The sequence below is a fragment of the Chionomys nivalis genome, chromosome 3 (assembly GCF_950005125.1).
Source record: "Chionomys nivalis chromosome 3, mChiNiv1.1, whole genome shotgun sequence".
NCBI lineage: Eukaryota > Metazoa > Chordata > Mammalia > Rodentia > Cricetidae > Chionomys > Chionomys nivalis.
The window spans coordinates 58,658,039-58,680,440 of NC_080088.1; the positions used below are offsets into that span (position 1 = coordinate 58,658,039).

General features: G+C 42.1%; 1 protein-coding gene across 1 annotated transcript in view; it reads left to right on the forward strand.

The window, feature by feature from the left end:
- LOC130871280 (protein mono-ADP-ribosyltransferase PARP14-like) overlaps positions 1-22,402 on the forward strand; it is a 45,131-nt gene that overhangs the window by 12,164 nt on the left and 10,565 nt on the right. Inside the window, exons 5-8 of the mRNA XM_057764643.1 lie at positions 1,025-1,261; positions 3,518-5,766; positions 21,339-21,578; positions 22,124-22,345. Of these exons, the coding sequence (XP_057620626.1) occupies positions 1,025-1,261; positions 3,518-5,766; positions 21,339-21,578; positions 22,124-22,345 (2,948 nt within the window). The remainder of the gene's footprint in view (positions 1-1,024; positions 1,262-3,517; positions 5,767-21,338; positions 21,579-22,123; positions 22,346-22,402) is intronic.

Below are 22,402 nucleotides of genomic sequence, written 5' to 3' on the forward strand. Positions count from 1 at the left end.
CACCAAGCTTGTTCATGCTGCCACTGCTCCCTCCTCTTATCCATTTGGCAACCCCCTCTTTAGTGTTCAAATTAGAGACCATATACAGTCCTTATACACTCTGAGTCTCAGTCCCCATTTCATCTGGTCCTGATTGGAGCTCCAAAAGGCAATTCAACTGTGCTCAGTACCCATATCTTCCCAGTGATATACAAGCAAGGACTTTCTCAGATTCCAGCACAATTTTTGGCACACGACAGACCCACCATCCAATCTGTTAATTTAAAGAGATAGGATGAGTCCTGAAGATAAATAGATCAACTGAAAAAACAGAGGAGGGAGGGCTGTAGACATAGCCCTATTTTATTAGCATGGTTCGATTTAATTCTCAACATCACAATAAAACAACAATACCTCTGTATCCCATGTTGGAGAAGAATATCTCACACATGGGCACTGCTTACAGGGGCGCTGCAGACACGGGCATGCAGACACAGTACAAGGACAAAAGGAATGTCAAAAACATGCCTAGTTGGTTTTTGTCGTTGTTGGCTTTTTTTTTTTTTTTTTTTTTTTTTGGTTTTGACTTTGGTTTTTTGAGGAAGGGTTTCTTTGTGCATCTTTAGCTGTCCTGGAACTAGCTCTGTAGACCAGGCTGGTCTCAAACTAACAGAGATCCACTTGTTTCTGTCTCCCAAGTGCTGGCGTTAAAGGCGTGCGGCACCACCGCCAGATTCATGACTAACTCTTCATGGCAACATGAAAATAAAACTCAAAGTGCTCCTTGGATGTGTGTTTGGAGTCAGTAGCCTGGCTGTGGATGTGGGTTCCTACCTGCTGGCAGAGTAGGCATCAAGGGTCTTGAGAAAATAGGGAAAGGGGTGGCATTGAGGGGTGGAAGCTCAGGAGGGTTGGCCATGGACAAAGGACACCTCAGTAGCTGAAAATACAGCAACTGACTAATTCCCCCTTCTGTGTTTAGCAAAGATATTTCTTTCATACCATGTAGAGATGTCGCCTAAATTTTTTTTTCTTTTTTTTGTAGATACCAAAAAATTTATTAGTGATTGTATCGGTCACCATTCGAACCGACAGCTGCAGCTTGCCCCGAGACTTCTGGAAACAACAAATGTAGTTAGGGTGGAAAACCTGCCTCCTGGGGTAGATGACTACCAGCTGCAGCTCTACTTTGAAAACCCTTCCAATGGAGGCGGAAGAGTCACCCAGGTTGAGTGTTTCCCAGAAGAGAGCTCGGCGCTCGTTGAGTTTTCAGACTGCAAAGGTAATGTGTCTTGGCCTGCCACCTGGGCATGACCTGGATGGTTGGCCATTTCAGCCATTCCTTAGACTGTCAGAAACGGCACCAATCTCTCATTCATCTGGATTTGGTGCAGAACGAGGGCAGCAAGGAAGGCTCTGGAGAAGCAGCACAAGCTCATGACAGACAGGGAGAGTCTCTGATGAGTCCGGCCTGTGACTGAATGTCGCCATTCTAGGAACGTTGACAGGCGGTACTCACAGCCATAGATCTGTGTTTTATGTCCCTGCATTGATTCTCTAATAAACAGGTTTAAGGAGAGATGGACTCAGAAGCATGTAGAATTCTAGAAAGCATTCCTGTTCCCTCTGTGCTGTCCCTGTGCTGAGACGGGATAATGGTGATTTCTCATATCCTCAGGAGGAGATGGATCCTGTTGTTGATGACATCATCAGTGGTTCTTGAGTCGGACAGACTTGACTTACAATCCTGACTGGTGGTCACTGGCATGGTGACCTTTGTGAGCCCTCAAACCTTCTGTTTTCTCATCTGTAGAGGTAGTGTTGGAGTTACCTCAGAGGAGAGCTCTAAGGAGGAAAGGAAACAGTCCCTCAGCAGTGCTTGGCCTAAGGGGGTGCTGAGTCTGAGCTGGAGGTCACTCAGGCTGTCCACCCCATCTGAAGCCCTGTGGGAGGTTGGGCCTCTGAAGGTCACATTCCTTCCCTCAGGCCTGATACCTGCCCTAGAACTGAGTCCTTCACCAGGGTATCATGTTTTAGCATCCTTCTGCCATGGGTGCCATTTAAATCCAAGTTGTTGTGGGATTGATTCTAATTTCCATGCTGATACTACTTATGCGTGCCAACAGCTAAAACAAAGTGAGGTAAGTCCTGGAGAAAGAGAGAGAACGTGAGCATTGAGCCAGGGGTGGGTTGTGGTGGCTGTTCTGGTACACATGGTGACCGGGAGATATAATGGGGAAGGCCTTACTAAATTGTGACCTCTGGGGCTGGACTCTCCAATGACTGTGAGGATGATTTTGATTTGGTATAGGGGTAAGACCATGGGGTCTGGGTTGGCTCACACTGGCAATTAACTCAGATACTTGCCTGGGTTTATAGAACCCTGACTTTTCCCCAGCCTCAGCTTTCTCACTTCTATCTATGGGTATAATAGAATCTCTACCTGAGAAGGCCACTGTCAAGAGTAAACACTGGAAATTTATGTAAAGCCCTTGGGAAATTGACACAGAGCTCTGGTACAACTGTCTTCTCCTGAGAAATGAAGTTAGCTATGGAAGTTAAATTCTGGGACTACACAGGAAGAGATAGAATGCAGAGTGACCCACCTGGAGGAATAAAAACTTCTTCTTCTCCTTCTTCTCCTTCTCCTCCTCCTTCTCCTCTTCCTCCTCCTCCTCCTCCTCCTCCTCCTCCTCCTCCTCCTCCTCCTTCTTCTTCTTCTTCTTCTTCTTCTTCTTCTTTTTTCTTCTTGTTCTTCTTCTCATTCTCCTCCTCCTTCTTCTTCCTCCTCCTCCTCCTTTTCCTCCTTCTTTTTCTTCTTTTTTTTCTCTGTGTAACAGTTAAAGCTGCCATGGAACTAACTCTTATATAACAAACTGGCCTGGAAATCACAGATCACTACCTGCCTTTGCCTCCCGAGTGCTGGGATTTAGGAATGCATTACCGCTGCCCGGAAAAAAAAAAAAAAAACCTTTTATAAAAAATTATTTATTCATTTTTTATTGTATATGCATTGGTGTCTTGTCTGCATGTACATCTGTGCGAGGGTGTTGAATCTCCTGGAAAAGGAGTTACAGACCCTTGTGAGCTGCTTTGTGAGTGCTGGGAATTGAACACAGGTCCTTTTGAAGATCAGCCTAGTGCCCTTAGCTGATGTGCCATTTCTCCAGCCCTTAAACCATTCCTTGTGTTGGTACAAACACCAACCCCATGCCTGTGTCTAAATTTGTATCTGTTTCTTATTGTGCCATATACATCAGTGACTCAGAAAAACAATAGACTCAGCATGATTTCAGTGTTGAGAGATGTGTGTATAAAGTCATCATAGCCCTAAATGGAGTCTGTCTTGTGGTTGGCATCAGTCTACAGCTGGGCACATGGGAGAATGCCACCTTTGAGTTCTACAAACAGAAGAGTCTTTTGCCCTCTAGAAAAGCTTTTGTTGTTGTTGTTTTGTGTCTTTGGAAATGCATGACATTGAGATTATTGTAATTTATTTATGTATTTGTTTGTTTGTCTGTTTATTTTGTTTCTAAAGTGTTAGACACCATTCTGGCCAAGAAGCACAGTTTCAACAGGATGCCACTGTCTGTCTTCCCCTATTATCCTTCTCTGGGCACAGCCTTGTATGGCGAGGAGAAGCCACTGGTAAAGCTTCCAGCATCTTTCCAAGAGTCACTGGACCTTCCTTTGTGGAAGTTCTTTCAAAAAAATAACCATCTGATTGAGGAGATAAATGACAAAATGAGACGCTGTCACTGTGAGCTAACATGGTCTGACATCAACGGCACAGTGACCGTCAGACCTGCTGCCACCTTAGTCAGCCACAGACCAAGCATCAAGACCTGGCAGAGAGACGCCTCCGAGGTGCTGTCTGGCATCAAGGCTAAGTACGAAGTTAAGGTGTTTGAAGTGTATCCGCCAGTGTGGGACATCATACAGCATGAGGTAGGAGATGACAGGGTTCAGATTGAGTTTGATAAGGAGAGTCTCACCATAGCCGGAAAATCAGAAGATGTCCAAGACATAGGCCAGAAAATCAAGGAGTTAATAGACAGCACCACGGAAAAGGTCCGAAAGGAGGAGCAGAGCCTGAAGGAGAAAGTGGCCATTTCTCCAGGAAAACACTTTCTTTTGCAACACAGTGGTTTCTTGGATGATCTAAGGAAAGAGAACCCAGAGATGGAGATTCATTATGATGCTGCCACTCAGAACCTGTGCTTTAAGGGATTCCGTGCAGATGTGTATAAAGTAAAGTGTGACATCCAGGAAAAGGTGTATTCCATGCCTCAGAAAGACGTCCCGATTCCTTCTGAAGTCTTCATGTTTCTGCAGCAAGTAAATAGTCAGGAATTCTCCAAGACTCTTTTTGAAGCACAGAAAATTCTTGCCACATATGAGCTGAACGGTACAGCTCTTCTCTTGACGGCATGTTCTTTTAGAGCCTTGGCAGAAGCAGAGAAGAAAATGCTTGATGCCTTGGGTTATAAAATCATTGAAGTTGAAGACAAGGTAGTTTTTAGAGGCAATGCATGGAAAAAGAAAATTCACTCTCTGCAAAAGAGACACTCCTCCACTGCAAGCATTACGATAAAGGATGAATTAACTTCAGGAACCCCGAGTGAGGTCATCATTGCAGGCTGTGTGAAAGAAGTAAATGAAATTTATGGCCAACTTTTTGGGTTCTTGGAGAACACCATGAAAATTGAAAGACTTGTTGAAATTGAATCGGTCTTGATTTTTGAGTATTTAAGGGCAGAGCAGAAGCTATTCCGGGCAAAGATAAGGAAGGCCAATGTGCAGGCAAGTTTTAAGCTGGAAGACGAACCAAAAGGCATTTTACTAACTGGCTCCAAGAGTAAAGTTCTAGAGTGCATGGACATGGTCAGGCAAATCCGGGATTCAGTCTGCATTAAAAGGTTCCAGATTGATAAGCCTGGTGCTAGGCAGTTCTTCCAGGACAAAGCACCCTATTACAAAAGCGAGATCAAACGCCTGTATGGATGTGTCATTGAGCTCCAGGAGGGAGCAGAGAAGGACAAAGGCAGCCTTAAAGAGCAGAAGTGCCTCTTACAGAAGGACATAGCCTCTGGAGTCAAGCTGATTGTACAGCAGGGAGACCTGGCTCGGTTCCCTGCTGATGTGGTCGTGAATGCGGCAAATGAGAATCTGAAGCACATTGATGGTCTGGCCCTCGCTCTTTCCAATGCAGCTGGCCCTGAACTTCAAGCAGAATGTGACAAAATAGTGAGAAATGGTGGCATGGTCAAAACTGGCAATGCCGTTATCTCAAAACCAGGCAAGCTCCCTTGCCATCATGTCGTCCACGCGGTAGGGCCTCGGTGGGATGGAAATAAGGCCCAGGAGTGCGTGAGCCTGTTAAAGAGAGCTGTAGAACGAAGTCTCTCCTTAGCTGAGGGGGTCAAGTGTCAGTCCATAGCCATGCCAGCTATCAGCTCTGGAATCTTTGGCTTTCCCTTAGACCAGTGTGTGGCCACCATTGTTTCTGCCATCAAAGACAACTTCCAACGCAAGCCAGACAGGCGCACCTTGAAAAAGATTTATCTGGTGGACATATCTGCAAAGGTTGCAGGGGCCTTTGCTGAAGCTGTAGAAACTGCATATAAAGCCTCCCTCTCCCACACAGCTTCCCCTTCCGGTTTACAAGCATTAGAATTAGTGCCACCTGGGGAAACGCCACAGAAACCGCAGACACAGGACTATGTGCTGGTGTCCCCAGAAGGCCTGAAAATCCGGCTGGTGGAAGAAGATGTGCAGAATGCTAAGGTGAGTGTCCCTGTCACCAACAATGTGCAGCTTTATTGAGGGTCAAAGGAAGACATTTTCATAGATACTGGGCTTTTTGCCAAATCACTTAGGGGTAGAGATTGGTGTGTCTGTAAGGATCTGAAGGGCTCTGGGATGGGTCACTCCATCCTGGTAGCTGTGGTCCATAGTAGGGGACACTGCACAGCTCTCCTCATCTTCATCACTTCCCATCTGTCGTGTCTGCTCCATCTAGTGCTGGCTTCTGTCAGTTACACGTGTGGGAGAGCATGGGGAATGCAGAGCATAGGAATTTAACCAATGACACGAGGAAGGGTGACCTTGGGTGCTGGAGTGGATGAGGGAGCTCAGTTCCTGGAACCCATCTGTGGGTCCTTTGTGAGGAAGGAGTGGGTGGGAGGAAGGGCCAGATGTTGGGAGTCGTGTAAAGACAATTCTTGTTTTGTGGATTTGTTGCAGGGAACTCATGTTTTTAGATAGGCTGGCAGTCAGAAAGCCCCAGTAATCCTCCTGTCTCAGCCACAGACAGACAGACAGACACACACACACACACACACACACACACACCCTGGGGATATAGGCATGAGCAGCCACTGCTCTTGCCCTCTCTGCCTTATCCATCAGCCCAAGATTGAATGTTTGCGTGTGTGTGTGTGAGAGAGAGAGAGAGAGAGAGACAGAGACAGAGACAGAGACAGAGAGAGGGAGGGAGGGAGGGAGGGAGGAAGGGAGAGAGGGAGGGAGAGAGAGAGAGAGAGTATTTAAATTTAGCTGGGCATGGTAGCACATGCCTTTAATTACAACACTTGTAAGACAGAAGCAGGCAAATCTCTGTGAATTCAAGGCAAGCCTGGTCTACGTAAAATTCCAGTCCATCCAAGGCTACATAATGACACCTGTTTTTCCTTCCTTCTTCCTGAAAAGTATTTAATACCCTTTCAAGACAGGATCTACTCATTGGAACCTCAGCTATCTGAAGCAGGCAGCCTTCTTCCTGACCAGTAGCTGCATGTCGCTCTGCATGGTTATAGCTGTGTCCTCCAGTGAATGTCTGCCTCACCCTTCTGATTGCTTCGAGGGGTTGGGGCTGAGAGTTGGGTGATCTGCCCTTTCTGTCACTCAGACAGCTCTGAGCATTTTGTTGTCACTGTTCTGATTTAAAGCACATGCTTTGTAAGCAGAGGCTGCTTGTTCATTTTGCAGCTGCCCAGACTCCTGAAATAATCACACAAAACTATATTATTTAAATCACTGCTTGGCCAATCACTTAAGCCTATTGCTAGCTAGCTCTTATATCTTTGGTTAGCCCATTTCTAATGTTTTGTGTATTGCCATGGGGTTGTGACTTACGGGCAAAGTTCCACCTGGCATCTGTCTCTGACGGGGTACATGGCTTCTCTCTGACACTGCCTACTCTCTCTTCATCTGTCTTCTTGAACTCCCGTCTTGCCCTATACTGCTAAGCCACTGACCGAAACAGATGTGTTCCTTAACCACTAAAAGCAGCACATAGACAGAAGGACTTCCCACACCAATGCTTGGCTGAGGCTCAGTTGAAAGAGAGTTTGCCTAGCAGGCATGAAGTCTTGGGTTCAGTCCCTTAGCACTGCATAAACACGGTGTGGAGACACAAGTCTGTAAAAGCAGCACTAGGGAGATGGAGGGAGGAGGATCAGAAATTCTAATTCAAGGCTATCCTTGGCTACAAAGTGAATTTGAGGCCTGAATTATATAAGATCTTGTTTTTTTATATTGATTTTTATTGAGCTCTACATTTTTCTATGCTCCCCTCCATGCCTCTCCCTTCACCTTCAACCCTCTACCAAGGCACCCATGCTCCCAATTTACTCAGGAGATCTTGTATTTTCTTTTTTAAATTATTTATTTATTTATTTAAAATGTCCACTCCTCCCATCCTCCCATTTCCCTCCCCCTCCCCCCCCCTTTCCCTCTCTCTCCAGTCCTAAGAGAAGTCAGGGTGTCCTGCCTTGTAGGAAGTCCAAGGTCCCCCCTTTATCCAGGTCTAGGAAGATGAGCATCCAAACAGACTAGGCTCCCAAAAAGCCAGTACATGCAGTAGAATCAAAATCCTGTGTCATTATCATTGGCTTCTCAGTCCACCCTCATTGTCAGCCACATTCAGAGAGTCCGGTCTGATCACATGCTCATTCAGTCCCAGTCCAGCTGGCCTTGGTGAGCTCCCATTAGATCAGTCCCACTGTCTCCGTGGATGGACTTCCTCGTGGTCCTGACTTCCTTGCTCATGTTGTCCCTTCTTCTGCTCTTCATCTGGGCTTTGGGAGCTCAGTCCAGTGTTCCAATGTGGGTCTCCATCTCTATCTCCATCCCTCGCCAGATGAAGGTTCTATGGTGATATACAAGATATTCATCAGTGTGGCTATGGGAGAAGGCCAGTTCAGGCACCCTCTCCTCTGCTGCCTATGAACCTAACTAAGGAAATCCCATTGGACACCTGGGAACCCCTCTAGAGCCAAGACTCTTTCCAACCCTAAAATGGCTCCCTTAGTTAAGATATCTTCTTCCCTGTTCCCATATTCACCCTTCCTCCATCTCAATTATCTATTCCCCCAAGCTCTCCCCAATCCTCCCCTTCTCCCTTCTCTCTCCCCATATCCTCTTCCCCCCAACCCACCCCCACACCCCTGCTCCCATCTTTTGCCTGGCAATCTTATCTATTTCCAATATCCAGCAGGATAAATATATGTTTTTTCTTTGGGTTCACCTTCTTATTTATCTTCTCTAGGATTACAAACTATAGGCTCAATGTCCTTTGTTTATGGCTAGAATCCACTTATGAGTGAGTACATATCATATTCCTGTTTTTGGGTCTGGGTTATCTCACTCAGTAAAGTGTTTTCTATTTCCATCCATTTGCATGCAAAATTCAAGGTGTCATTGTTTTTTTACTGCTGAGTAGAACTCTAATGTGTATATGTGCCACACCTTCTTTATCCATTCTTCTATTGAGGGGCACCTAGGTTGTTTCCAGGTTCTGACTATTACAAATAGTGCTACTATGAACACAGCTGAACAAATGCTTTTGTAGTATGATTGGGCATCTCGGGTATATTCCCAAGAGTAGAATTGCTGGATCCTGAGGTAGGTTGACTCCCAGTTTCCTGAGAAACTGCCACACTGATTTCCAAAGTGGTTGCACAGTTTGCATTCCCACCAGCAATGGATGAGTGTTCCCCTTCCTCCACAACCTATCCAGCATAGGCTATCATTGGTATTTTTGATTTTAGCCATTCTGACAGGTGTAAGATGGTATCTCAAAGTTGTTTTGATTTGCATTTCCCTGATCGCTAAGGAGGTTGAGCATGACCTTAAGTGTCTTTTGGCCATTTGAACTTTTTCTGTTGAGAATTCTCTGTTCAGTTAAGTACCCCATTTTTTAATCGGGTTAATTAGAGTTTTAATATCTAGTTTCTTGAGTTCTTTATATATTTTGGAGATCAGACCTTTGTCTGATGCGGGTTTGATGAAGATCTTCTCCCATTCAGTAGGTTGCCTTTTTGTCACGGAGATCTTGTATTTTCTACTCCCCATGTAGATTAGATCTATGTATGTCTCTGTTAGGGTCCTCTTTTTTGTCTAGGTTCTCTTGGATCATGATTTGTGGGCTGGTTTTCTTTGCTTTATGTTTAAAACCCACTCATGAGTGAGTACATGTGATAATTGTCTTTCTGGGTCTGGGTTACCTGACCCCAAATGATGTTTTCTAGCCCACCCATTTCCTGCAAAATTCAAGATTTTGTTATTTTTTTCTGCTGTGTAGTACTCCATTGTGTAAATGTACCACCTTTTCCTTATCCATTCTCTGGTTGAGTGGTATTTAGGTTGTTTCCAGGTTCTGTTGATGACAAACAATGCTGCTATAAACATAGTTGAGTACACGTCCTTGTGGCACGATCGAGCATCCTTTGGATATATATCCAAAGGTGATATTACTAAGTTTTGAGGAAGGTTGTTTCCTAATTTTCTGAGAAATTGCCACACTGACATCCAAAGGGGTTGTACCAGCTTGCACTCCCACCAGCAATGCAGAAGTGTTCCCTTTTCCCCACAACCTCTCCAGCATAAGTTGTCATCAGTGTTTTTGATCTTGACCATTCTTACAGGTGTAAGATGGAATCTCAGAGTTGTTTTGATTTGCATTTCTCTGATGACTAAAGATGTTGAACATTTCCTTAAGTGTCTTTCAGCCATTTTAGATTCCTCTGTTGAGAGTTCTCTATTTAGGTCTGTAATCTATTTTTTATTGGATTATTTGTTATTTTGATGACCAATTTCTTGAGTTCTTTGAATATTTTGGAGATCAGACCTCTGTCTGATGTGGGGTTAGTGAAGATCTTTTCCCATTCTGTAGGCTGTCATTTTGTCTTGTTGACTGTGTCCTTTGCTTTACAGAAGTTTTCAGTTTCAGGAGGTCCTATTTGTTAATTGTTTCTCTCAGTATCTGTGCTACTGGGGTTATATTTAGGAAGTGGTCTCCTGTGCTAATGTGTTCAAGTGTACTTCCCACTTTCTCTTCTATGAGGGTCAGTCTGGCTGGCTTTATGTTGAGATCTTTGATTCACTTGGACTTTGAGTTTTCTGCATGGTGATAGATATGGATCTATTTTCATTCTTCTACATGTTGATATCCAGTTATTCCAGGACCATTTGTTAATATGTTTTATTTTTTCATTTGATTTTTTTTTTGCTTCATTGTCAAAAATCACGTGTTCGAAGGTGTGTGGATTAATATCTGGGTCTTCAATTTGGTTCCATTGGTCCTTTCTCTGTTTTTATGCCAATACCAGGCTGTTTTCAGTACTGTAGCTCTGTAATAGAGTTTGAAGTCAGGAATTGTGATGCCTCCAGAAGTTCTTTTATTGTGCAGGATTCTTTTGGCTATCCTAGGGTTTTTGCTTTTCCAAATGAAGCTGAGTACTATTCTTTCGAGGTCTGTGAAGAATTTTACAAAAATTTTGGTGGGCATTTCATTGAATCTGTAGATTGCTTTTGGTAAGACTGCCATTTTTACTATGTTAATTCTGCCTACCTAAGAGCATGAGAGATCTTTCCACTCTCTGTTGTCTTCTTCAATTTTTTTCTTCAAAGATTTAAAGTTCTTGTCATACAAGTTTTCCACTTGCTTGGTTACAGTTACTCTGAAATATTTTTTTGCTATTTGTGACTATTGTGAAGGGTGAAGTTTCTCTGATTTCTTTCTCAACCCATTTATCATATGTGTACAGGAGGGCTATTTTTTTTTTTTTTTAGTTAATCTTGCATCCTGCTACAATACTGAAAGTGTTTATGAGTTGTAGAAGTTCCTTGGTAGAATTTTGGGGGTCATTTATGTAAACTATCATATCATCTGCAAATACTGACAGTTTGACTTCTTCTTTTCTGATTTTATCCCCTTGATCTCCTTTTGTTGTCTTATTGCTTTAGCTAGAACCTCAAGAACTATAATGAATAGATATGGCAAGAGTGGAAAACCTTGTCTTGTTTCTGATTTCAGTGGGATCACTGGGAATTACTCTCCATTTAGTTTGATGTTGGCTGTTGGCTTGCTGTATATTGCCTTAATTATGTTTAGGTATCTTCCTTGTAGCCCTGCTTTCTCCAAGACCTTTATCATGAAGGGATGTTGTATTTTGTCTAAAGCTTTTCAGCATCTAATGAGACGATCATGTTGTTTTTACTTTTCAGTTTGTTTATATGGTAGATTACATTGACAGATTTTCATATGTTGAACAGTCCCTGCATCTCTGGGATGAAGCCAACTTTATCATAGTGGATGATTTTTCTGATATGTTCTTGGATTTGATTTGCCAGTATTTTATTTAGTATTTTTGCATTAATATTCATGAGTGAGATTGGTCTGTAATTCTCTTTCTTAGTAATTTGTTTATGTGGTTAGGGTATCAAGGTAATTGTAGCCTCATAAAAGAGAGTTTGGCAGTGTTCCTTGTGTTTCTATTGTGTGGAATAATTTGAGGAGTATTGGTATTAGTTCTTTGAAAATCTTGTAGAATTCTGAGCTGAAACCATCTGGTACAGGACTCTCTTTGGTTGGGAGACTTTTGATGACTGTTCTATTTCTTCAGCAGTTATATGTCTGCTTAATTTGCTTACCTGGTCTTGATTTAATTTTGGTAAATGATATTTATCCAGAAAGTTGTCCATTTCCTTTAAGTTTACCAGTTTTGTGGAGAATAGGTTTTTTTTTGTGTGTGTGTGACACATATTTTAGTTTATGACTATAAGGAAAATAACTTGCGAGCTTCAAATTAAGCTGGAGTAATAACAGTTCAGTAATAATAAAAGCCAACTGTGGGTCAGGTTTTTTTTAAAATTTTTTTTGGTTTTGTTTTTATTTATTTTTTTATTTTTTTATTGAAAAAAATTTTCTGCCTCCTCCCCGCCTCCCATTTCCCTCCCCCTCCTCCTGCCCCTCTCCCCTCCCCCCACTCCTCTTCTCCTCCCTCTCCAGCCCCAAGAGCAGTCAGGGTTCCCTGCCCTGTGGAAAGTCCAAGGTCCTCCCCACTCCATCCAGGTCTAGGAAGGTGAACATCCAAACTGTCTAGGCTCCCACAAAGCCAGAACATGAAGTAGGATCAAAACCCTGTGCCATTGTCCTTGGCCTCTCATCAGCTCTCATTGTCTGCCATGTTCAGAGAGTCCGGTTTTATCCCATGCTTTTTCAGTCACAGTCCAGCTGGCCTTGGTGAGCTCCCAATAGATCAGACCCACTGTCTCAGTGGGTGGGTGCACCCCTCGTGGTCCTGACTTCCTTGCTCATGTTCTCCCTCCTTCTGCTCCTCATTAGGACCTTGGGAGCTCAGTCCGGTGCTCCAGTGTGGGTCTCTGTCTCTATCTCCATCCATCGCTAGATGAAGGTTCTATGGTGATATGCAAGATATTCATCAGTATGGCTATAGGATAGGGTCATTTCAGGTTCCCTATCCTCAGCTGCCCAAGGAAATAACTGGGGACATTGCCCTGGCACCTGGTAGCCACTCCAGGTTCAAGTCTCTTGCCAACCCTTAGGTGGCTCCCTTAACTAAAATATGTGTTTCCCTGCTCACCTATCCAACCTTCCTTTATCTCCAATCATCCCATTTCCCCAAGTTCCCCCCATCCTCTCCTTCACACTTTTCTCTCCCCATCTCCCCTTACCCCCATCCCACCCCACCCCCAAGATTCCAATTTTTTGCCCGGCAATCTTGTCTACTTCCCATAACCAGAAGGATAACTATATGTTTTTCCTTGGGCTCACCCTCTTATTTAGCTTCTTTAGGATCACAAATTATAGACTCAGTGGCCCTTATCCACGGCTAGAAACCAATTATGAGTGAGTACATCCCATGATCTTCTTTTTGGGTCTGGGTTACCTCACTCAGGATAGTATTTTCTATTTTCATCCATTTGCATGCAAAATTCGAGAAGTCATTGTTTTTTACTGCAGAGTAGTACTCTAATGTATATATATTCCACACTTTCTTCATCCATTCTTCCATTGAAGGACATCTAGGTTGCTTCCAGGTTCTGCCTATTACAAATAATGCTGCTATGAACATAGTTGAACAAATGCTTTTGTCATATGATAGGGCATCTCTTGGGTATATTCCCAAGAGTGGTATTGCTGGGTTCAGAGGTAGGTTGATCCCAAATTTCCTGAGAAACCGCCACACTGATTTCCAAAGTGGATGCACAAGTTTGCATTCCCACCAGCAATGGATGAGGGTACCCCTTTCTCCACAACCTCTTCAGCAAAGGCTATCCTTGGTGTTTTTGATTTTAGCCATTCTGACAGGTGTAAGATGATATCTCAAAGTTGTTTTGATTTGCATTTCTCTGATCGCTAAGGAGCATAACCTTAAGTGTCTTTTGGCCATTTGAACTTCTTCTGTTGAGAATTCTCTGTTCAAATCAGTGCCCCATTTTTTAATTGGGTTATTTAGCATTTTAACGTCTAGTTTCTTGAGTTCTTTATATATTTTGGAGATCAGACCTTTGTCTGTTGCGGGGTTGGTGAAGATCTTCTCCCAGTCAGTAGGCTGCCTTTTTGTCTTAGTGACAGTGTCCTTTGCTTTACAGAAGCTTCTCAGTTTCAGTAGGTCCCATTTATTCAATGTTGCCCTTAATGTCTGTGCTGTTGGGGTTATACATAGGAAGCGATCTCCTGTGCCCATGTGTTGTAGGGTACTTCCCATTTTCTCTTCTATCAGGTTCAGTGTGTTCAGATTGATATTGAGGTCTTTGATCCATTTGGACTTGAGTTTTGTGCATGGTGATAGATATGGGTCTATTTTCATTCTTCTACAGGTTGACATCCAGTTGTGCCAGCACCATTTGTTGAAGATGCTTTCTTTCTTCCATTGTATACTTTTAGCTCCTTTATCGAAAATGAGGTGTTCATAGGTTTGTGGGTTAAAATCCGGGTCTTCTATACGATTCCATTGGTCGACTTCTCTGTTTTTATGCCAGTACCACGCAGTTTTCAATGCTGTAGCTCTGTAATAGAGTTTGAAGTCATGGATGGTAATGCCTCCAGAAGTTCCTTTATTGTATAAGATTGTTTTGGCTATCCTGGGTTTTTTGTTTTTCCATATAAAGTTGATTATTGTCCTCTCAAGATGTGTGAAGAATTTTGATGGGACCATGATGGGGATTGCATTGAATCTATAAATTGCCTTTGGTAGAATTGCCATTTTTACTATGTTGATCCTCCCAATCCAAGAGCAGGGGAGATTCCTCCATTTTCTGATATCCTCTTCAATTTCTTTTTTCAATGCTTTAAAGTTCTTGTCAAATAGATCTTTCACTTCCTTGGTTAGAGTTACCCCAAGATAATTTATGCTGTTTGTGGCTATCGTGAAAGGTGATGATTCTCTTATTTCCCTCTCTGCTTCCATATCCTTTGTGTATAAGAGGGCGACTGATTTTTTGGAGTTGATCTTGTATCCTGCCAATTTGCTAAAGGTGTTTATCAGCTGTAGGAGTTCTTTGGTGGAGTTTTTGGGGTCACTTGTGTACACTATCATATCATCTGCAAATAATGCAAGTTTAACTTCTTCCTTTCCAATTCGAATCCCCTTGATCCCCTTATGTTGTCTTATTGCTATTGCTAAAACTTCAAGGACTATATTGAAGAGGTATGGAGAGAGTGGACAGCCTTGGCGTGTTCCTGATTTTAGTGGGATGGCTTTAAGTTTCTCTCCATTTAATTTGATGTTAGCTGTTGGCTTGCTGTAAATAGCTTTAATTATATTTAGGTATGACCCTTGTATCCCTAATCTCTCCAAGACTTTTATCATAAAGGGATGTTGAATTTTGTCAAATGCTTTTTCAGCATCTAATGAAACGATCATATGGTTTTTTCTTTCAGTTTATTTATATGATGGATTACATTGATAGATTTGTGTATGTTGAACCAGCCCTGCATCTCTGGGATGAAGCCTACTTGATCATAATGGATAATTTTCCTAATGTGTTCTTGGATTCGGTTTGCCAGTATTTTGTTGAGGATTTTTGCGTCGATGTTCATGAGTGAGATTGGCCTGTAATTCTCTTTCTTGATTGAGTCTTTGTGTGGTTTTGGCATCAGAGTTACTGTAGCTTCATAAAAGGAATTTGGCAATGATTCCTCTATTTCTATATTGTGAAATACATTAAGGAGTATAGGTATTAGGTCTTCTTGGAAGTTCTGGTAGAATTCCGCATTGAAACCATCTGGTCCGGGACTGTTTTTGGAAGGGAGGTTTTTGATAACAGCTTATAATTCTTCGCGACTAACAGGTCTATTTAGGTTGTTCACCTGGTCCTGGTTTAACTTTGGTATATGGTATTTATCTAAAAAAGTGTCCATTTCTTTTACATTTTCCAGTTTTGTGGCATACAGGCTTTTGTAGTAAGATCTAATGATTCTCTGAATTTCCTCTGTGTCTGTGGTTACGTACCCCTTTTCATTTCTGATCTTAGTAATTTGCAAATTCTCTGCCATTTGTTTAGTTTGGATAGGGGTTTATCAATCTTGTTTAATTTCCCAGGAACCAGCTTTTTGTTTCATTGATTCTTTCAATTGTTTTCTGTGTTTCTATTTTGTTGGTTTCAGCCCTCAGTTTGATTATTTCCAGTCTTCTACTCCTCCTAGGTGAGTCTGCTTCTTTTTTTTCTAGAGCTTTCAGGTGGGCTGTTAAATCTCCAATGTGTGCTTTCTCTGTTTTCTTTAATTGGGCACTTAGTGCTATGAACTTTCCTCTTAGGACTGCTTTCATAGTGTCCCATAAGTTTGAGTATGTTGTTTCTTTATTTTCATTGAATTCAAGGAAGACTTTAATTTCTTTCTTTATTTCTTCCTTAATCCAGGTATGGTTCAGTAGTTGACTGTTCAGTTTCCATGAGTTTGTAGGCTTTCTGGGGGTAGCATTGTTGTTGAATTCTAGCTTTAATCCATGGTGATCTGATAAGATACAGGTGGTTACTAATATTTTTTTGTAACTCTGGATGTTTGCTTTGTTACCGAGTATGTGGTCAGTTTTCGAGAAGGTTCCATGAGCTGCAGAGAAGACGGTATATTCTCTCCTATTTGGGTGGAGTATTCTATAGATGTCTGTTAAGTCCATTTGATTCATTACCTCCATTAATTCTCTTATTTCTCTGTTAGGTTTCTGTCTAATTGACCTGTCCATTGGTGAGAGAGGAGTGTTGAAGTCTCCTACTATTAGTGTGTGCGGTTTGATGTCTGGCTTGAGTTTTAGCAATGTTTCTTTTACGTACGTGGGTGCTTTTATATTAGGGGCATAGATATTCAGGATTGAGACTTCATCCTGATGAATTGTTCCTGTTATGAGTAGAAAATGTCCCTCTCCATCTCTTCTGATTGATTTAAATTTGAAGTCAACTTTGTTAGAAATTAGTATGGCCACACCTGCTTGTTTCTTAGGTCCATTTGCTTGATAAGCCTTATCCCAGCCCTTTACTCTGAGTAGGTGCCTGTCTTTGTGGTTGAGGTGTGTTTCTTGTAAACAGCAGAATGTTGGGTCCTGTTTTCGTATCCAATCTCTTAGCCTGTGCCTTTTTATAGGTGAGTTGAGTCCATTGACATTAAGTGATATTAATGACCAGTGGTTGTTAACTCCAGTCACTTTTTTAGTAGTAGAGTTTGTGTGTTTCCCTTCTTTGAGTTGCGCTGGTGAAGGGTCTCTAGATGTCTGAGTTATTGTGGTCATTGTTGGGCTCTTTGGTTAGTGATTTTCCTTCTATTACTTTCTGTAAGGCTGGATTTGTTTTTATCATGGAAAATTTTGTTTTCTCCATTTATAGTGAATGAAAGCTTGGCTGGGTATAATAGTCTGGGCTTGCATCCACGGTCTCTTAGTTTCTGCAATACATCTATCCAGGACCTTCTGGCTTTCATGGTTTCCATAGAGAAGTCAGGTGTAAGTCTGATAGGTTTACCTTTATAAGTAACTTGGCCTTTTTCCTTTGCAGCTCTTAATATTCTTTTTTTATTCTGTATGCTTTGTGTTTTGATTATTATATGGTGAGGGGATGTTTTTTTTTTTGATCCAGCCTATTTGGTGTTCTGTATGCTTCTTGAACCTTCATAGGTATATCTTTCTTTAGGTTGGGAAAGTTTTCTTCTATAATTTTATTAAATATATTTTCTGGACCGTTGAGCTGCACTTCTTCCCCTTCTTCTACTCCTATTATTCTTAGGTTTGGTCTTTTTATTGTGTCCCATATTTCCTGAATGTTTTGTGATGAGAGATTGTTGGTCTTGCTGTTTTCTTTGATCAGCGTGTTTATTTTCTCTATGGTATCTTCAGAATCTGAGATTCTTTCTTCTATCTCTTGTATTCTGTTGGTTATGCTTGTTCCTGTAGTCTCTATTCGTTTACCTAGATTTTCCATTTCCAGCCGGCTCTCTGTGTTTTCTTCTTTGTCTCCATTTCAGTTTTCAAGTCTTGAACTGTTTCCATTATCTGTTTGTTTGTTTTTCCTTGGTTTCCTAGGGTATCATTCACTGATTTACTCAATTCTTCAAACTTTCTGTTATACTTTTCATCCATTTCTATAAGGGCATTTTTTACATGCTGTTTAAGGGCGTCAATCACTTTCATAAAGTCAATTTTTTCTACTTCTTCTTGATTAAGGTGTTCATGACCTCCTGTTGTGAGGTCACTGGGTTCTGGTGGTTTCATATTGTTTTTCAGATTGTTGGGTGAATTCTTGCATTGGCGCCTGCCCATCTCTTCCTCTGAGTGCTCCCCTATGGATCTTCTTTTACTGGATCAGGTCTCCTTGCCTACTGATGTACCTTCCCAGTGATGGCACTCCCCAGTGATGGCTCTCCTGGTGCTCCAGTGATGGCTTTCCTGGTGCCGAGATCAGATCTCCGTGCTGGTTGGGTAGTTCGTAAACAAAGTGCCTACCTTGCTTGGTGCAGGCAGGTTATTGACACACAGGAACTCCCGCCCGCCCGCTTGCCCTGAGGATTCGACCCCAGCGCCCAGGCAGGCAGAGCTGGGTGGTGTTATGTGCCCAAAGAGGGAAGGCAGGCAGAAGGGAGGAGGGTTCTGGATGCAAGCTGGGTGGGATAGGAAGAGAGCGGCAGTATGCGGGGGGAGTAGAGCCCCTGCAGGGAGCCCAGGAAGTATGGGGGGGGTGAGGAACTTCTGAGGTCCCTGTCCCGGGCTGCTGCTGCGGGTCAGAAACTCTGAGAATAGGTTTTGAAGTATGTCTGTTGTTATGTCCCCCTTTTCATTTCTGATTTTGTTAATTTGGATATTCTCTCTATGCCTTATGGTTAGTTTGGATAAAGGTTTGTCTATTTTGTTGATTTTCTCGAAGAACCAAGTCTTTGTACTCATTGATTCTTTGTATTGTTTTCTTTGTTTCTATTTTGTTGATTTCAGTTCTCAATTTGATTATTTTATGCCATCTCATTCTCTTGGGTGAGCTTCTTTTTGTTCTAAAGTTTTCAAATGTTCTGTTAATTCACTAGTGTGGGATTTTTCCAGCTTCTTTATGTATGCGTTCAGTGCTATGAACTTTCCTCTTAACACTGCTTTCATTGTATCCCACAAAATTGGGTATGTTGTGTGGTTATTTTTATTGAATTTTAGGAAGGATTTAATTTCTCCCTTGACTCATTTATGATTCAGGTGAGCATTGTTTAATTTTCATGTGTTTGTGGGCTTTCTAGAAATGGTATTGCTGTTGAGTTCTAGTTTTGAGCCGTGGTGATCTGATAAGATACATAGGATTATTCCAAATTTTATGTATTTGTAGAGGTTTGTTGTGTTACTGAGTATGTGGTCAATTTTTGAGAAGGTTCCATCAGGTGCTGAGAAGAAGGTGTATTCTTTTCTGTTTGGATGGAACATTCTATAGATGTGTTTTAAGTTCATTTGAGAATTTCCCTTTTATCTATGTTAATTTTTTGTCTGACTGACCTGTCCAGTGGTGAGAGAGGAGTATTGAAGGCCTACTATTAGTGTGTGTGGTTTAATGTATGATTTAAACTTTAGAAATGTTTCTTTTACTTACAAATTTTTCAAATTCAAGGTTATCCTTGGCTACAAATTGAATTCAAGGCCATCCTGAACTTAGTAAGATCTTGTCTTTTTTTAAAAAAAAAAAAAAAGAAGAGGAGAAAGCTATTTCAACAACACAAGGAAACCAAGCATCATAATATAGAGAAAATTTGATAAATATTTATTTCTGTTAATTTTTAAATTCATGTGTATGCGTGTGTGACTTAGTGAGGGAATGTCACATGTGTGTGGATGCCCAGAGGCCAGAAGGCAGTGTCAGATCCTTTGGACATGAACTCCAGGTGGTTTTGAGCCACATGAGTAGATGCTGGGAACTGAACCTGGGTCCTCTGGAAGAAGAGCAAATGCTCTTAACTGCTGAGCCAGCTTTTCATACTCTACAGTAAAATTTTTAACCAATCCTTGAAATGTTACAGCGTAAGTGAACGGCAGACAGAATTTATAATAAAATATTCAGCTTTAATAAGGGGAGGACTTATAAAACCGAGGTTCCCGTGGAGAACAGAAAAACAGAAGGGGAGGCGGGGAGCACACCCGCAATATTTATAAGTAAATAATATCCTCAGGGGATCCCACTCTTCAAGCAAAGTGATTGGCTGGGCTTCCCCTACATTGAAAGCTTTATTTAAAGACCAAGATCAAAGTCCTAAATTATCACCACTGGGTGTCACCTGTCCCCATTACCTTTAAATGACGAACAGGTGGATGGATACGCTGGCTATGATAATCAATGACATGAACTAGATGTTGTAACTCTGTCTTGCTTTGAATTGTTTTCAAGAGAAAGTATCTCTAGGCATTCACCAAGAACAGTTCTTGATATGTTGTGACCAGCAGTGATACAATTGAAACTTAAAACAAATATTTATTTTTATTTCATGTGCATTGGTGTTTTGCCTCCATGTATGTCTATATGAAAGCATTAAATTTCCTGGAACTGGAGTTACAGAAGGTTTTGAGCTGTCATGTGGGTTCTGGGAATTGAACCTGGGTCCTCTGGAAGAGCAGCCAGTGCTCTTACCTACTGAGCCATCGCCCCAACCCCAAAATTAGACATTTTCACCTGGACATGCTGCTGCAGCATGTTCCCACAGGCTAAGCTGAGCAAAGCTAAACATCATTTTAACAGTTGGCTATGGGTGGCTTTTTTCTTTAAACAGTGTTATATAACTCACAGTTCACACTTCAAGAGGGCACATCACTGGTTTTCAGTATATTCACTAAAAATGAACATGGAAGGTCTTGGAATTGGGGCTCATGTAGGGATAATTCTTGCAGTGTAAGCATGAGTTTGTGTATGTGTGTGTGTGCGTATGCACGTGTGTGTGTGTAACCACAGTCAACCAATCCTGCAATCTAACTGTAGTGCACTCTAATTCCATCAGAAATTTGTACTCATTAACGGTTACTCTTAATTTATGTACCTGCTCACCCCACCTCTCCTAGCCCTAGAGAACATCCAATATACTCTGTTGTTGTTTGGTTTTTGATTTTCTTTATGAACCAGATCTTAGTACATGGCTCTGTTTGATCTGGAAGTTGCAGTGTGTACCAGGCTGGCTTGGATCTACCTTCCTCTGACTCCTGAGTGTTGGGATTAAAGGCTTGTGCCACCACATCTGGCTCTACAGATTCACCTGTTCTTGAGGTTTCATATAAATGAAATAATATATTTGTGTCTTCTGTTACCAGTTCTTTAACTGATGAGAATTCTTTCAGGGTTTGCCCACACTGCAGCGTTCATCAGTACTTCATCCCTCTTAGTGGCTGCATAATATACTATTAGATGAAGATACATTTATTTTTCTCAGCCAATGGACATTTCAATTGTTTCCACTCTGACTTTTATGAGTTTTGTTTCTCTGAACATTAGTCACAAAATGTACAAGAAACTGATGTCTTCCTTTTGCCAAGTCCAGTGGCTCAAATGTAGTCACTCAAATGAATGCCTTTACTAAGAATTTGAAAGGAATCTTTGGTTTTGTCTTTAAGACTGATGTCGTTGTCAACTCAATTCCTTCGGATCTTGCACTCAATAAAGGACCCCTTTCTAAGGCCTTACTGGAAAAGGCTGGGCCAGAACTCCAGAAGGAACTGGATGAAGCAGGACAAGGGGGCTCTGTCAAGGCAGGCACAATTCTACAAACCAGTGGCTGTAACCTGAACTGCCACCGCGTATTTCATGTGGTCGTTCCGCAGTGGAAAGTCAACAACAGTGCGTGGTCACTGAAGGTAGGACCCAGCTTTACATTCTCCAGGACAGGGGGTAGCTCTCTGGACTCCCCTACAGCACACCACAGCTAGTCCCTGTCTGCTTCTTTTCTGGGACAACATCATGAGTCTGGCAGGTCCCATGCCATGGCCATTTCTTTTCAGTTGTAGATGAATTCTTGTAGGTCATAGTTCATATAGGTCATAGTTAGACATGTAAGTTAGTTATTGTGCTCAGCAATTACTGATGGTCAGGGAAGGGTTGGGGGAATATACTGCATTTATTGAGGAAAGGTAAGGTGAGGACTTGAAGCTGGGAGACAGTGATAGACTGGGACAGCTGTGGCTTCCCCTCTTTGCTTATGGTGGAGTGAGTCTGTGCTCTTGTAAGGCGTCCACGTTCTCTTTCTCATTTCTTCTCCACAGTTTCCCCCCCACACTGCTGCTGACTTTTGTTGAAAGCACAATAGAGTGGACAGTGCTCCCAGGACAAGCTGCTGAGTGCTTACTTTTTAGGGTCCCCCTTTCTAAAGAAGACATTTAAGGAAGTTCTCTGTGCTTTTCAGATTATGAAAAACATCATCAGAGACTGTCTAGGAACCGCCGAGGCACTGTCTCTGCCATCAATTGGATTTCCAGCAATAGGAACAGGAAATCTGGGGTTTCCTAAACCCGAATTTGCTAAATTGATAATTTCAGAAGTGCTCAAATTTAGTAGCAAGAACCATCCGAAAACTTTACAGGAAGTTCAGTTTCTGCTGCACCCGAAAGACGTGGAAAACATTCAGGTAAAGACTCGGCTTGCTTCTGATTTCTTTGCCAACTGCAGTATGGGACCTGTATTC